The sequence below is a fragment of the Girardinichthys multiradiatus genome, chromosome 3 (genome assembly GCF_021462225.1).
Source record: "Girardinichthys multiradiatus isolate DD_20200921_A chromosome 3, DD_fGirMul_XY1, whole genome shotgun sequence".
Classification (NCBI taxonomy): Eukaryota; Metazoa; Chordata; class Actinopteri; order Cyprinodontiformes; family Goodeidae; genus Girardinichthys; species Girardinichthys multiradiatus.
In genome coordinates, this window is record NC_061796.1 from 405,315 (window position 1) to 421,451 (window position 16,137).

The window sequence follows — 16,137 nt, forward strand, 5'->3', positions numbered from 1 at the left end:
GTTCTTTCTTTCTAGGTGAAACGACTAACATTAACATTTACTTTTCCTTCCCATAGAAAGTACTCCTGGATCAGTGCTTCTTTGTTCTCTTTGTGTCTCTGCTCTGTTCTCTCAAACCCCCAGTCGGTTGTGGCAGATGGCCGCTCACACTGAGCCTGGTTCTGGTTCTGCTGGAGGTTTCTTCCTGTTAAAAGGGAGTTTTTCCTCTCCACTGTCGCTACATGCATGCTCAGCATGAGGGATTGTTGCAAAGTCAACGCCAGTGACTGTCCACTGTCTCTACATGCTCATCCAGGAGGAGTGAATGCTGCAAGTCACTGACTGGATGCAATCTGCTGGGTTTCCTGAGAGAGAAAAAGTTTTTTATCCAATTTGAATAAATAACTGAATCTGACTGAACTGTTCAATGGTTAGGATTAATTGGAATGTATGAACTTGACTTTTGTGAAGTGCCTTGAGACGACATGTGTTGTGAATTGGCGCTATATAAATAAACTGAATTGAATTAAAACTTTTGACTGGTAGTGTATCTATCTCTCTCTCTATATATATATCTCTATAAGGATTCATGTATCAATGAAAGAGATGTGGCAGTTTCAGAGACTGGGGCATGCAACAACTTCGAAGAGTGTGACAGGACCCACAGAGCAATGGGTAAACTCCCTGCATGAAATAAGTCAGTAAACAGAAGCTGACTGAAAAGCCTAACAGTGGAACATCTTTGGTGTTTTATATCCTCGCCTGCCTACTTAAATGTTCGTGTTACATTCCCTCTGCAGTCTATTTCTCATTATGACTGGCTTGTGGGTGCACATCAGGTACTAATTTCCAACTGAACTTCCAGCCTGGCTGAGGGACAATGTTGTTTAGGGAGTGGATTCCCGCTGATGCGGGCACTTAGAATGCAGCCAAAAACCTTTCTAGGGATTATACAATATGATGCATCACCTTCAAACTTTTTTACACATGCATAGCATTATATAAATGCAGTTTTTAATTAGAGTAACATGTCTATTGTTTTTAAATTGCCATTTAGAACATACAAATATTTGTCTATGCAGAGAAAAAAATAAAGATATGCATTTAAAACATATTTTTATTAAGCCATAACATTCATGTTTCAAATGGCTGTAAAGCAACAAGTTCCAATTACAGTGCTGCTAACAAAATAAAGGATTAGTTTGAAATTTTTTTAACTGAGGTTCTGTGAAGTTATAACTGATAGTAGGTTCCTTTCCCATACTAGAAACATGTCATACCATTGTGAACCTGTTGAAAAAGTAAATAAATGTTTGGTGTGATAGATGCTAACAAGCTAGTCAGAACCTTTCTGCTTCAATCCACCTGATTCTTTGATGCTGCTGCAAAACTGACAGGCAAAATCCAAAGGTTTACTGTTTTAGCCAGGCTAGAGAGGGCTGATGAATTGCATTTGATTTGGCAGATTGATACAACTGACTGATACACCTCGACAACATTCTCTTGTGAAATTGTATATGTAACAGTGCTGACATAGCATTATATCCAACATATATAAACATTTTTAGTTGTTTTAAATTGCTAAAATGTAATAAAACATTCAGTGTAAATCTGGCTAGATTATTAGCTTTCACCACTCAAGTGATTGTTCTACTTTCCAAGCTTACAGTGACATAACATTTTCAACAACAAAGGAACAACAACAAAAACACCTTCTAACCTGTAGAAACAGAAGTGTTTATTGAGTTGATTGTCCCATCAGTGTAACTGCTGTGTCACTCAGAGGGATTGTCCCCAGCAGAGTCACTCTCATCAGAGCACAAGGTTCTGCCAATTTTCAGCACAGCAATCAGCGACATATCTGCTTGTACATCCTCCTCATCTGATTGTACTCGTGGTTCCTCACCATCTTCACTGGCCCCTGCCTCCTCCTGCCACACTGCAACTTGTGATGACTGACTGTTGTTTGTTGGAGGAACTTGATTCAAGGACTCCAAAGATGAGGATTTAAGGTCTGGACCTGTTAAAAAAAAAGGTTAAAATAAAAGAAGTTAACTTGAATCACTAATTGAGCCAAGACCAGGGGAGCATCATCACAGGGAAAACTAACATTTGTCAGTCACATCTGATTTTATAGAAGGACTGAATCAAGTGACAGTAATTCCTTTGAATAGTGGTGTATTAATTATAGTTCTTCAGTAATATTAGTATGCACTGGAGCTGTTCACACAGAATCAAATTTAAATTAGTTGGAGTTACCTGAGGTCAGTGATGACCCAGAACTTGTATCTTCACCAGTGGAATTAAGAAAGTCATCCAAGGCTTCTTGGTCTGATAAGTTAATAAGTGTCATCTGATCCAGAATAGCCACATCAACCCCTGCAGACCCTGCAAACACATATTGACATATTGTGACTCAGTGGGAAGAGTAGTCCTCTTGCAATCAGAAAGTTGCAGGTTCGATTCTAGCTTCCCCCTGCCACATGTTGATGTGCCCCTGGGCAAGGCACCTAACTTCTGTATTGGTGTAAGTATGTGATTGCGTTTGGGTGAATGTGGCTCTAGTGTAAAGTGCTTTGAGTGGTTGATATGATTGTAAAGGCGCTGTATAAGTTCACCCCATTTACCATATACACACATTTATAATTCATGTCTGGTACAAAAAACCTCCGGTCCACTTTTTTTACAGTTATGTATCTATATGTGATCAAGTACAGTCTATGCATGTCATGTTATAAAAATTTATCCTGCTAAAATGAAACTGTTAACAGCCACAGTAAAACAAAACAATACATACAGTATCTCACAAAAGATTACTCATGCAGCTGAAAACCATGACACCCCCAGCACCATGCTTCACTGTAGACAAGACATGCTTGTCTTTGTAATCCTCACCTTGTTGCTGCCACACATGCTTCATTCTAAGACAACAGCCATGCAGACCAATTTGATGCAGTATATGTCTGATGTATGGCAGTGCAAGTAAAGCAGGAGTCCAAGCTGAGCGTTAACATAACGCATAGAGTTACAGGTTACGGGTGTCCTGTCAGCAAAAAAAGGGGGGGTGTGGGGGAAAGGGAGAGTGTCAGGGTGGTTTCTGGGCTTTGTTAACCAGGCTGGTGGCAGATGGGAAAAAACTGTTCTTGTGGCGTGAGGTTTTGGTCCGGATGGACCGCGGCCTCCTGCCAGAGGGGAGAGTCTCAAAGAGTCTGTGACCGGGGTGGGAGGGATCAGCCAGAATCTTCCTTGCTCGCTTCACGGTCCTGGAGGTGTACAGCTGAACTTCCAGTCTGGCTGAGGGACAATGTTGTTTAGGGAGTGGATTCCCGCTGATGCGGGCACTTAGAATGCAGCCAAAAACCTTTCTAGGGATTATACAATATGATGCATCACCTTCAAACTTTTTTACACATGCATAGCATTATATAAATGCAGTTTTTAATTAGAGTAACATGTCTATTGTTTTTAAATTGCCATTTAGAACATACAAATATTTGTCTATGCAGAGAAAAAAATAAAGATATGCATTTAAAACATATTTTTATTAAGTGGCTTTAGGTGTTTTAGGTCTTAAACAGTCTCATTAACAATCCTTAAAGAAATTAAGCAATGGCATACTGTACAACAGTAACCTACATGATATGAATAGAAAAGTAAACCAATAGAAATTACTGCATTTTAACTGTTTTGGATGAGCTTATTAAAAATGTTCTCCTTCAAGTGGTAGATATCCATTGTGATGTTTGTGATAGACTGCTCCAACTTCTAATCTAAAAGACCCCCCTCGCCCCCAAACAAATCCCCAAACCCTCTGTTGTTGTTTAAGTGTGTGTCAGGGTGGTTTCCGGGCTTTGTTAACAAGGCTGGTGGCAGATGGGAGGTGTACAGTTCCTGGAGCGACAGTAGACTGCAGCCAATCACCTTCTCAGCAGACCGAATGACACGCTGCAGCCTGCCCTTATCCTTGGCTGTAGCAGCGGCGTACCAGATGGTGATGGAGGAGGTGAGGATGGACTCAATGATGGCTGTGTAGAAGTGCACCATCATAGTCTTTGGCAGGTTGAATTTCTTCAGCTGCCGCAGGAAGAACATCCTCTGCTGGGCTTTCTTGATGAGGGAGTTGATGTTTGGCTCCCACTTGAGATCCTGGGAGATGATGGTTCCCAGGAAGCGGAAAGATTCCACAGTGTCAATTGTGGAGTCACAGAGGGTGATGGGGGCAGGTGGGGCTGGGTTCTGCCTGAAGTCCACAACCATCTCCACTGTCTTTAGAGCGTTGAGCTCAAGGTTGTTCTGGCTGCACCAGTCCAACAGATGGTCCACCTCCCATCTGTACGCAGACTCATCACCATCAGAGATGAGTCCGATCAGGGTGGTGTCATCCGCAAACTTCAGAAGCTTGACAGACTGGTCCCTCTCTTCCGGCGTTTTACCGCGTGAGCAAAGGTGGTCAAAGGTGAGCGCACCTTTGACCAGAATGTCCAAAAATTCCAGAGCAGTAGGCAGAGAAGTGGGAAATAACTCCTCTGGTGTAGTAGCCCTGATGTTCATGAGTTCTTCTTTGGTAAGAGAGCTCCGGGTACCATCACAGAAGACCATTTTGAAGCAAAAAAAAAAACAACCAAAAAAAAAAACAACAATGCGCACCAACACGCCGAGGCGACCATCTGCGGCGCCATGAGTTGCCAAGTTAACTTCCAGTGACCAAGAGTGTGTGAGCGATAACAAAGATACCAATCACATGACACTGGGGAGGGAAAATGGCTAACTGGACACAATTTGTACATTTTACTTAGGGCTGCACTCACCTTTGCTGCCAGCAGTTAAGACATTAATGGCTGTGTGGTGAGTTTTTTGAGGAGACAGCAAATTGACACTGTTATACAAGCTGTACATTGACTAGTTAACGTTGTATCAGTGTTGTCCCATGAAAAGATATAAAATATTAACAAAAATATGAGGGCTGTACCTAAATTTGTGAGATACTGTACCTTACGGTGGCATCAGCAACATAAATATAAAGAAATGAATCAGAGTAAAATAAATTGGTATATAAAGAAAAAATAGAAATAAATAAAAGGGTCTTAAAGGGTCTCAGGAATACATTTTAACTGACTGAAGAAATATATAACAGTGGCCCAGAACAGACAGAGATGATTTCTGGATCATTTAAGTGTATGTTTAACTTTTTCTAGACCTACATCTGTAGGATTAATGTGGGAGACTCACAGCAGAAGAAATAAAGAGCGACTGAGCTCGCAACTATCAATAATTCACAGAGAATTTTTATGATAAATGAATATCATGAATATATTACCCAACATGTACGATCCACCACCTTGGGTTGGAAATGAATAATAATAGTTCAATTATGTAGAGAGCCATTATCTATACCCAGAAAGGAGCCAGTGATGAGTTGTGCAGCTAAATGTGCGCCATTTCAGCACCATGGACATTGCCATAGATTTATCATAAAAACGGCAAACTGCTGATAATCTAGCCCCACAATTTACCGCTTAAGCCTATTTCAGAAACACTCTGATCTGGACTGATATTTCCCCTTTCCATATTTACATTTACTGTATATCCTTACAAATACAGCAGTAAGAGACAGACTTTACTTTTTTGGGGGGGTTTTTTCGCCATCAGTCTGGTGGTGGGCGGCATAGGCCCTTCGTAACTGTGGGCCCTGGACATCGCATTTCTACAACATCCAGATTTTCTAAATAATTCACTAAAGATGGACTAGATCTCGCTATATTAATAAACACACACACACATATTTATATACGTGTATATATTAGCAGTTCTTAACATTAGATCAATTAGATCAGTTACTGGATTAACTAAGGTATTATAAACCGATCAATTAAACATTAAATGAACAAAATTAAGCAACAAATATAGCTTCACTGCACTTAGTGAACTCACCCATTGTAGCACAAAACACATGAAAATATCTGGATGAATTAAACGAAGTGAGCAATTGTGAGCAACATAAATTTAGCTCAATGTTTCAGATTAAAATGCTGTTTCAAGAACCTCTAATCACCTCTGCCCTGTAGGCATCCAGTGGACAGATACTTTTCTACGTCTTGGTTGAAGGCTTCTTCATAGACCCTCTGTCGTTCTCTCAGTTTCTCCTGCATAGCAAGCTCCATCTCTGCCATTTTCTGAGCATGTTCAGAGTTCAATTCAGCTACAAAAAGAAAACATATATACAGTCACTGATTTTGGCACAATCATACCTGCCTGGATCAGTTTTTAGCACAGAAAAGAAAATTGATATTGAAAAAAGAAACGGATCTTTGACTTTATTAACAGCAGACGGTATGAGTCCAAGACATTATATTCATTCATCAGCAATTTAAATATTTTAGGTCTGAGGCACTGTGATCATACTCTAGGCAGCAAATGTTAATTACTACATAAAACAAAATCGAAAAACCCTGGAACACGGATTTGTTTCACATTTGCACTGATACAATTGATACTCCCAAACCAAGGCAGATCAACAACACCTCTCGACAGTGGAAGAGTAAAGAGTTTTGTAGAGTTTAATAAAGGTTTCCCAGAGTCATCTAGTCCGCAAGACACCTTCATGAGGACCAAAACAAATAAAAAAATATATATATATTGAGGCATGTGTCGTCATCGACTGGTACAGCCGAGCTGGGGTCCCACCCTGGAGCCAGGCCCGGGACTCATCGGAGAGCACCTGGTGGCCAGGTTGCTTCTCACAGGACCCAGTCGGGCCAAGCCCGAACAAGAGACGCAAGGCCATCCCCCAGTGGGCCCACCACCTGCAGGGGGAACCATGAGGGACCGGTGCAAAGAGGATTGGGCAGCGGATGAAGGTGGAGACCTCGACGGCCCAATCTCCGGATGCTTAGGCTGGCTCTAGGGACGTGGATGTCACCTCACTGGGGGGGAAGGAGCCTGAGCTTGTGCGGGAGGTCGAGAGATATCGACTAGAAATAGTCTGACTCGCCTCCACGCACAGCGTGGGCTCTGGAATCCAGCTCCTCGAGAGAGGCTGGACTCTCTTCTACTCTGGAGTGGCCTGTGGGGAGAGGCGGCAAGCCGGTAGTAAAGGATGCTGTCAAACTGAAGAAGGAGTCCTATCGGCTGTGGTTGGCTTGTGGGACTCCTGAGGCGGCTGACGGGTACCGTGAGGCCAAGCAGGGCTGTAGCAGAGGTGTTCACAGGTGAGAGGAGAATAGAGCGGGAGATCGATAGATGGATCGGTGTGGCTACCACAGTGATGGTGACGCTGTGCTGGTCCGTTGTGATGAAGAGAGAGCTGAGCCGAAAAGCGAAGCTCTCGATTTACCGGTCGGTCTACGTTCCAACTGAACGTAAGAAAGAACAAGATTCCGAATGTACCGAAAGAACGAGATCCCGGATACAAGCAGCTAAAATGAGCATCCTCCATAGGGTGGCGGGGGCCTCCCTTAGAGATGGGGCTAGGAGCTCTGCCATCCAGGGGGAGCTGAAAATAAATAATTCTCTACATTTGTGAACATTTGTCAGAAAGGTACTAAAATAATAATAATAATAATAATAATAATAATAAAGGTTAAAAAGACAATCCCAACTCATTTTCATTTCAGGTTTGATTTTACACATAAAGAGATAAGACATGTTGTGCCTGAGATGCACACTGCTGCTTACCTTCTAGCATCTCCACTTCCCTCCTGCACCAAAACAGACAGGTTTCTATTAAAACTCAAGAATTTTTAGACAGTGTGTTTCTTTCATTTGCTTCTGATGCAGAAAGTAAGGAATGCTGTGAACACAACCAAACTATTCAAAAATTACTTATGAATATGTCCCTTTCTAATTTTATTTGGTAACCAAAAATACTAACTAGTCAGAAATGCTTGTTACTTGTCTCCAAACATTTATTTTTTGGGGGGGGGGGGGGGTTGGCACTGGTGGCCTTTATTTTACCCCGGGGCTACTGCAGCACCCCCTGTCTACAAACATTTACAACACGATGAGGATGTCACCATGCTGCAAGCTGAGACAATCACCAAAACAAGATGTGATGCCAACAAACACCTCATGGTGAATACAAGAATGAGGTTAGATTTTTAACTTGCAGGGTTGTTTATCTCTAGTTAACTTCTTTCAAAAATAAAATTAACTTAGATAACAGTTTGGTAGATTTTCTGGTAGTGAAAATATATTGGGTAGATCAGCAGCCTCTTATCAGTTAGGATAAACTACCTTAAAAAAAATTCTATGGCAGTTTTAAATACAGATAAACTACAATTGCTTGAATTAATATCAAGCAGGTCTGTGCCATTAAATGGCAATTGCTTCAACTGCAGCCCAGTCAGCATGTTTAACATAACCCAGAAGGAAAATGTATTTTAACACAAAGCATTTAAGCTGACACTGTTGGACAGTTATTTAAAAGGGACAACAAATCTTGCAATAAAGAAGTATCTACTATATTGTCAAAAGTATTTTCTCACCAGGGGTGGGGAATCCAGGTCCAGAAAGTAAAAAGCTTGTACAGAGATTAGTCCAAACCCTTTAAATTTCTATCTCCACAACATAGACAGGGACTAATCACCTGGTTAAGTGAACAGGATTAAGGAAAACTAGGCAGGGTTTTTACTTTCTGGGTCTAGATTCTCCACCTCTCTTGCTCACCCATCAAAATAGTTGAATTCAAGTTTTTTAACCACTTCCAACAGGTATAAAATCCAGGATTTATGAGTTCTGACAAACATTTGCAAAACAATAGGTCAGTCCCAGAAGCACCATGATAAGATACTATCTGTGCACGAAGTCCAATCATGAAACTTCCTCACTACTAAATATTCCACAGTCAATGAAGTATTATAACTGTGGAATAATAAGGTGGAAGAAAAAGGGAACAAAGGCAACTCAACCTCGAAATGGTAAGCCATGTAAAATCGCAGAGGGCGGTCAGCAGATACCGAGGCACAGAGCTTACAGAGATTGCCAACTTTCTGCATATTCGAAAGCTAATGCAAACAATATGTAACTTTCAGATTAGTTCAACAATAGTGTAGTAGACAGCTATATAATATGGATATCCACTGCCAAGCATCTGTATCCAAGCCTTGAATCATCAGGCAGTATGCAAAGCTTCAGAGACAGTGGTGTAAAACAAACCACCACTGGACTCTATAGCAATGGAGTCATGATACCAAAAGTGACAAACCATGCCTTTCTGTCTGCCAGTTCAGTGAGCAATTCTGGATTTGGCAGTTGCCAGAAGAACAGGAAAGTGGCCTGACTGGATTGTGACAAGTCAAAAGTATTTGCATCGGGGATTATGGTGCGGGCCTTTTTTTTTCAGGAGTTGGTTCCACTGAAAGGAATTCTTAATTCTTCAGCATGCTGAGACAATTTGGACAACCCAATTTTCCCAACTTTGTGGAAGCAGTTTTGGACACCCTCCTTCTGTTCCAAAATGACTGAGCATAGCAAGGTCCATAAAGAGTCCAGACCTAAACAGAAAACGTTTGGGATGAATTAGAGTGGCAATTGTGAGCCAGGAATTGTCATTCAACATCAGTGTCTGACGTCACAGAAGATAGAAAAAAAAAATCCCATACACACTCTTAAACCTTGAAGAAAGCCTTCCCAGAAGCATTACAACTGTTACAGCTGCAATGCATCGTCCAACATCATGTAAACCCTGGGCATTAACAATGGCATGGCGCTCAACTATATCTGTGTGTGAACAAAGATAAATATAAACACTTTTGGCAATATAGTGTATGTGATATCCTTGATATGAGACATCAAAACAATATGAAAGAAAAGACAAATGACAAGTGTTTCACAACACTTAAAAGAATATTCAAATGTCCTACCTTCTCTTCTTTTTATACCCTTCAAGTTGGCTTTTATGCTGATTTTTTACAGTTTGTTGTTCACACTGACAGCACAGAGTTTCCAGATACAACAGTCTGCTCTCCATCTCCTCAAATTCACCTTCCAAGTTAGCTGAAACACATTAAAAATAAATAATACACACTACAACACATTTACAGAACATGGGCATATTTCTAGTATCAGCTTTACAAGGAAATTATAATTAATTTTAATTAGGCAGTGGCAATTGATAACATCACCTCAAGGTAATTTTCATGACACAGGTTTAACTCATGTACAGTCACATAAAGAATCTGTTGTATTATTAATTTCCCCGTTATCACTGAAAAACACAGTGGAGGGCAATAATTTTGTTTCTGCCCCTTCACAAATTGATTCTCTTGTTCATAGTGTTACTTTCTCACTGCATGGTACATTACACAGTGTAGCCCCCCCTGAAAAAGGAGGTAATCATTAATAGGAGGCTAGCTCCTTGGTTTAATTCAGAGCTGCGTACTTTAAAGCCCAATGTTAGAAAATTGGAGAGAAAATGGCGCTCTACACACCTAGAGGATTCCTACTTAATCTGGAAAAATAGCCTACTGTTGTATGAAGACACTTCACCAAGCTAGAACAGCTTATTTCTCATCATTAATAGAAGAGAACAAGAATAATCCTAGGTTTCTCTTTAGTACAGTTGCTAAACTTACACAGAGTCATAGCTCTGTTGAGCCATCCATTCCCTTAGCTCTCGGCAGTCATGACTTTATGTGATTCTTCCAAAATAAAATTGATTCTATTAAAAAGAAAATCTTTGACATACTCCCGAAGATGATTACTTCATCCTCAGCAAGTGAGACAACATTGGAAATAACTGTAGAACCTGATCTGTGTTTAGGACTGTTTTGATCCTGTGAGCTTCCTGAGTTATCAGAAATATTAGCTTCATCTAAACCTTCAACTTGTATGTTAGACCCAATCCCAACCAAATTATTTAAGGAAGTGTTCCCTCTGATTACCAGCCCCATTTTAGATATGATTAATTTATCCTTAGTAAATGGATCAGAACCACAGGCTTTTAAGGTAGCTGTAATTAAACCTTTACTTAAGAAACCTTCGCTTGATCGAGATGACTTGAAAAATTACAGACCTATATCCAATCTTCCATTCTTATCTAAAATTCTTGAGAAAATAGTTGCTAATCAAATGTGTGAACATTTACACAGCAATGACCTGTTTGAAGAGTTTCAGTCAGGTTTCAGAGCTCATCATAGCACTGAAACAGCTCTGCTGAAAGTCACTAATGATATTCTTATGGCCTCAGATAATGGACTTGTGTCTGTTCTGGTTCTGTTAGATCTCAGTGCTGCATTTGATCCAGTCAACCATAATATTCTCTTAGAAAGGCTGGAATATTCTCTAGGGATCAGGGGAACAGCACTAGGCCAATTCTCTTTACTATATATATGCTTCCGATAGGTAAAATGATCAGGCAGCATGGGATACATTTTCACTGTTATGCTGATGATACTCAGCTTTGTTTATCCATAAATGCCGAGGAGCCCAACCAGTTAGATAGACTACAAGCATGTCTTGAAGACATAAAAACTTTAAACTTTCTGCTTCTAAATTCAGACAAGACAGAAGTTGTCACCTTTGGATAAGAGTCTTTTAAAAAGAAACTGCTTGGTCAATCAATTAATGTGTTGGCATTAAATTGGCCTCTGGTCCATTCCATATTAAACAGGTTTCTAGGATTTCCTTATTTCACCTCCGGAATATGGCCAAATTAGAAATATGCAGTCCAGGATTGATACTGAAAAACCAGTTAAAAGCCTTCAGCTAAATCCAAAATGCTGCAGCAAGAGTTCTGATGAAAATTAAAAAGAGAGATCATATTTCTCCTCTTTTAGCTTCCCTTCATTGGCTCCCTGTTAAATCCAGAATAGAATTTAAAATTCTCCTCCTCACATATAAAGCCCTTAATGATCTAGCTCCATCTTACATCAGCGATCTGATTGGTCCATATGTTCCTAACAGAGCACTTCGTTCTCAGACTGCAGGTTTACTGGTGGTTCCTACAGTCTCTAGAAGTAGAATGGGAGGCAGATCCTTTAGTTATCAGGCTCCTCTCCTGTGGAACCAGCTCCCAGTTTTAGTCCGTGAGGCAGACACCCTGTCTACTTTTAAGGCTAGGCTTAAAACTTTCCTTGTTGATAAAGCTTATAGTTGGAGTGGCTTAGGTTATCCTGAGCTATCTCTGTAGTTATGCTGCTATAGGCTTAGGCTGCTGGAGGACATAATGACCACTTTCACTCACTCTGCTACATTCTCACATCCATCCATGCCATCGTCTTCTGCTTATCTGGGGTCGGGTCGGGGGGAAGCAGCCTAAGCAGAGACCCAGACTTCCCTCTCCCCAGCCACTTGGGTCAGCTCGTCCGGGGGAACCCCAAGGCGTTCCCAGGCCAGCTGAGAAACATATGCCCCTTTTCCACTGGCTCGCTTTGTGAGCATTTCCATTACTGTTATTTCAGTACCGGTACCTACTTTTTTGGTTCCTCCTTCTTTAGCAGGGCTAAGCGAGGCTGAGACGGTACTGTACGTGACCTGAACAAAGGGCTGTTCACTGATTGGCCATGGGCGCGGCCAGCCGTAAGAGTCGACCAGCATAAAAAACTAACCAGCATTTTCAAACGTGCATTCAAGCGAGTGAGAGAAACATATGATGGGAGTCTGCACAGTTATCCGGAAAAGTCACCCCTTGGAGCAACGACAAGGTGCAAGCTTTTCTGGCGATCAGAGGAGACTGCAATATTCAGCGGCAGCTGAATAACTATACAGGCAACAACTATTAGAAATAAAATGGGACCTAATTCAAATCTTTCCAAGTCTCTTAAAGGGAAAGTGAAATCTTTAATAATAATAATAAAATGGATGTCAAAATCCTACTCATCAAATCTGATTGTCAGTGCAGTCAGCGGATTTAATCCCCAGACAATAGACCTGTTACTTCTTGTTTTTGTAACGCGTTTCAGGTTTTCTTCTTTACATTGGCGGTTGGGTGTTTCATTCACGGTTATGCAGCACGACTCATGATGCTTTAAAGCCGCGCCTCCAGGAGGTGTTCCCTTCAGTAGAGCAAAAGCGGGTTTATGGAAATGCAACACACAACGTGCAGAGCCGTGCAGAGCTGTTCCAGGCTGGCCAGTGGAAAAGGGGCAATAGTCCCTCCAGAGTTCTGGATCTTCCTCTGGGCCTCCTCCCAGTGAGACATGGCCTTAACACCTCACCAGGGAGGGGTCCAGGAGGCATCCTAACCAGATGCCCGAGCCAGCTCAAGTGGCTCCTCTCGACGTGGAGCAACAGCTGCTCTGCTCTGAGTCCCTCCCGGATGACCAAGCTTCTCACTTAGCTTCTTTAAGGGAGAGCCCAGGCACCCTGCAGCCGCTTGTATCTGTGATCTCATTCTTTCGGTCATGACCCAAAGCTCATGACCATAAATGAGGGTAGGAACATATACTGAACAAAAATGCACCGCTCAAAAAAATAAAGGGAACACTCAAATAACACATCATAGATCTGAATGAATGAAATATTCTCATTGAATACTTTGTTCTGTACAAAGTTGAATGTGTTGACAACAAAATCACACAAAAATCATCAATGAAAATCATATTTATCAACCAAAGGAGGCCTGGATTTGGAGTCACACACAAAATTAAAGTGGAAAAACACACTACAGGCTGATCCAACTTTGATGTAATGTCCTTAAAACAAGTCAAAATGAGGCTCAGTATTGTGTGTGACCTCCACGTGCCTGAATGACCTTCCTACAACACTTGGGCATGCTCCTGATGAGACGCAGGATGGTCTCCTGAGGGATCTCCTCCCAGACCTGGACTAAAGAATCCGCCAACTCCTGGACAGTCTGTGATGCAACGTGACGTTGGTGGATGGAGCGAGACATGATGTCCCAGATGTGCTCAATCGGATTCAGGTCTGGGGAACGGGCGGGCCGGTCCATAACTTCAATGTCTTCATCTTGCTGGAACTGCTGACACACTCCAGCCACATGAGGTCTAGCATTGTCCTGCATTAGGAGGAACCCAGGGCCAACCGCACCAGCATGTGGTCTCACAAGGGGTCTGAGGATCTCATCTCGGTACCTAATGGCAGTCAGGCTACCTCAGGCGAGCACATGGAGGGCCGTGTGGCCCTCCAAAGAAATGCCACCTCACACCATTACTGACCCACTGCCAAACCAGTCATGCTGAAGGATGTTGCAGGCAGCAGATCGATCTCCACGGTGTCTCCAGACTCTGTCATGTCTGTCATATGTGCTCAGTGTGAACCTGCTTTCATCTGTGAAGAACACAGGGCGCCAGTGGTGAATTAGCCAATCCTGGTGTTCTCTGGTAAATGCCAAGCGTCCTGCATTTGAGGACGTCAGGCCCTCTTACCATCCTCATGGAGTTGGTTTCTAACCGTTTGTGCAGACACATGCACATTTGTGGCCTGGAGGAGGTAATTTTGCAGGGCTCTGGCAGTGCTCCTCCTGTTCCTCCTTGCACAAAGGCGGGGGTAGCGGTCCTGCTGCTGGGTTGTGTGTGTGAAAGCACCACCAACATTCAAAAGTGACCAAAACATCAGCCAGAAAGTATAGGTACTGAGAAGTGGTCTGTGGTCCCCACCTGCAGAACCACTCCTTTATTGAGTGTGTCTTGCTAATTGCCAAAGATTTCCCCCTGTTGTCTATTCCATTTGTACAACAGCTGTGAAATTGATTGTTAATCAGTGTTGCTTCCTAAGTGGACAGTTTGATTTCACAGAAGTTTGATTTACTGGGAGTTGTATTGTGTTGTTCAAGTGTCCCCTTTTTGAGCATTGTATAAACGCCCCATGTCAACATAAGAGTTTTATTAACATTTGGGTTATGCAATACAGGTCCTTCTCGAAATATTAGCATATTGTGATAAAGTTCATTATTTTCCATAATGTCATGATGAAAATTTAACATTCATATATTTTAGATTCATTGCAGACTAACTGAAATATTTCAGGTCTTTTATTGTCTTAATACGGATGATTTTGGCATACAGCTCATGAAAACCCAAAATTCCTATCTCACAAAATTAGCATATCATTAAAAGGGTCTCTAAACGAGCTATGAACCTAATCATCTGAATCAACGAGTTAACTCTAAACACCTGCAAAAGATTCCTGAGGCCTTTAAGACTCCCAGCCTGGTTCATCACTCAAAACCCCAATCATGGGTAAGACTGCCGACCTGACTGCTGTCCAGAAGGCCACTATTGACACCCTCAAGCAAGAGGGTAAGACACTGTTGGACCACTTGTTGCTGAATATTGGACTACTTGCACCAGACCTCCTGATGCTTTCGGCCATTTTGTATCCAGGACAGTCTGCTCCTCCATATCCCGTCAAGCATCACGACTGATATGACGGGGCGTCCCAAGTCTGACGTCACAAGACGCTATATAGGAAGGCGGACATTTTCGAAAACTCGCTTTCAGCTGGAAATCTTGACACGGTTACCATGCAACTGGAGCATCCTCTGGAGAAGAAGAGATCCCATGTGGAGTCTTCATTTATTCTCTCTCGTTGGCCAACGAACAATTCATAACTGAAGTTTATGGACTAGGAAGGCCAGAAATTTCACTTTGCCGATCGAAGACGTGAGTTTAACACGTAACTAAAAACACGGAGTTCGAGGAAACGAACTGCCATCGTGTTTCACCCCTAGTCGACTGCTGATGGTCAGATCCTATTTTTTCCTTTTCGTCAAGAAGACCAAAGGACGGGACTGACCGCTCTCTTGGAGTGTAACTGCGGACGCGCACAACGCTTGTAGAATTTTGCATGTTGAGTAGGTGAAGATTAATAAATATTCACATAGATAAAGAGAGAGTGTTTTGTGTTCATTGTGTGCAAAAAGTGATTCGTCAGTCAAAATAAGGTTAAGGTTCCACAAGTTTCGGCGGAAACGGTCGATTAAACAGTGACATCTCCGGCAATAGTTATTAATTATTACGGAGTATTTAACGGTTGTAATCGTCAAAGGCGTTGAGCCGCAATTACAACACCAGAAACATCTCTGGTCTCGATTCATAAATGAGGATTTTGGTTAAGAAATTGATTTTGTCAAATTATGATTTGTAATTATAATTATTGATCAAGATTAATCAATCAATAATCATAACCCCCAACAACACAGAAAGAAATTTCAGAACGAATAGGCTGTTCCCAGAGTGCTGTATCAAGGCACCTCAGTGG

General features: G+C 41.9%; 1 protein-coding gene across 5 annotated transcripts in view; it reads right to left on the minus strand.

Annotated features, from left to right (window-relative positions):
- Positions 1 to 1,078: 1,078 nt before the first annotated feature.
- The window catches only part of LOC124866082 (dysbindin-A-like), a 66,444-nt gene continuing 51,385 nt past the window's right edge, over positions 1,079 to 16,137 (minus strand). For all 5 annotated transcript variants that reach the window (XM_047361739.1, XM_047361740.1, XM_047361741.1 and 2 more), the window contains 5 exons: positions 9,840 to 9,972; positions 7,654 to 7,676; positions 6,032 to 6,178; positions 2,239 to 2,367; positions 1,079 to 1,999 (listed from right to left, as the gene is read on the minus strand). In XM_047361739.1, coding sequence (XP_047217695.1) covers positions 1,755 to 1,999; positions 2,239 to 2,367; positions 6,032 to 6,178; positions 7,654 to 7,676; positions 9,840 to 9,972 — 677 coding nt within the window. In that variant the 3' untranslated portion in view covers positions 1,079 to 1,754. The remainder of the gene's footprint in view (positions 2,000 to 2,238; positions 2,368 to 6,031; positions 6,179 to 7,653; positions 7,677 to 9,839; positions 9,973 to 16,137) is intronic.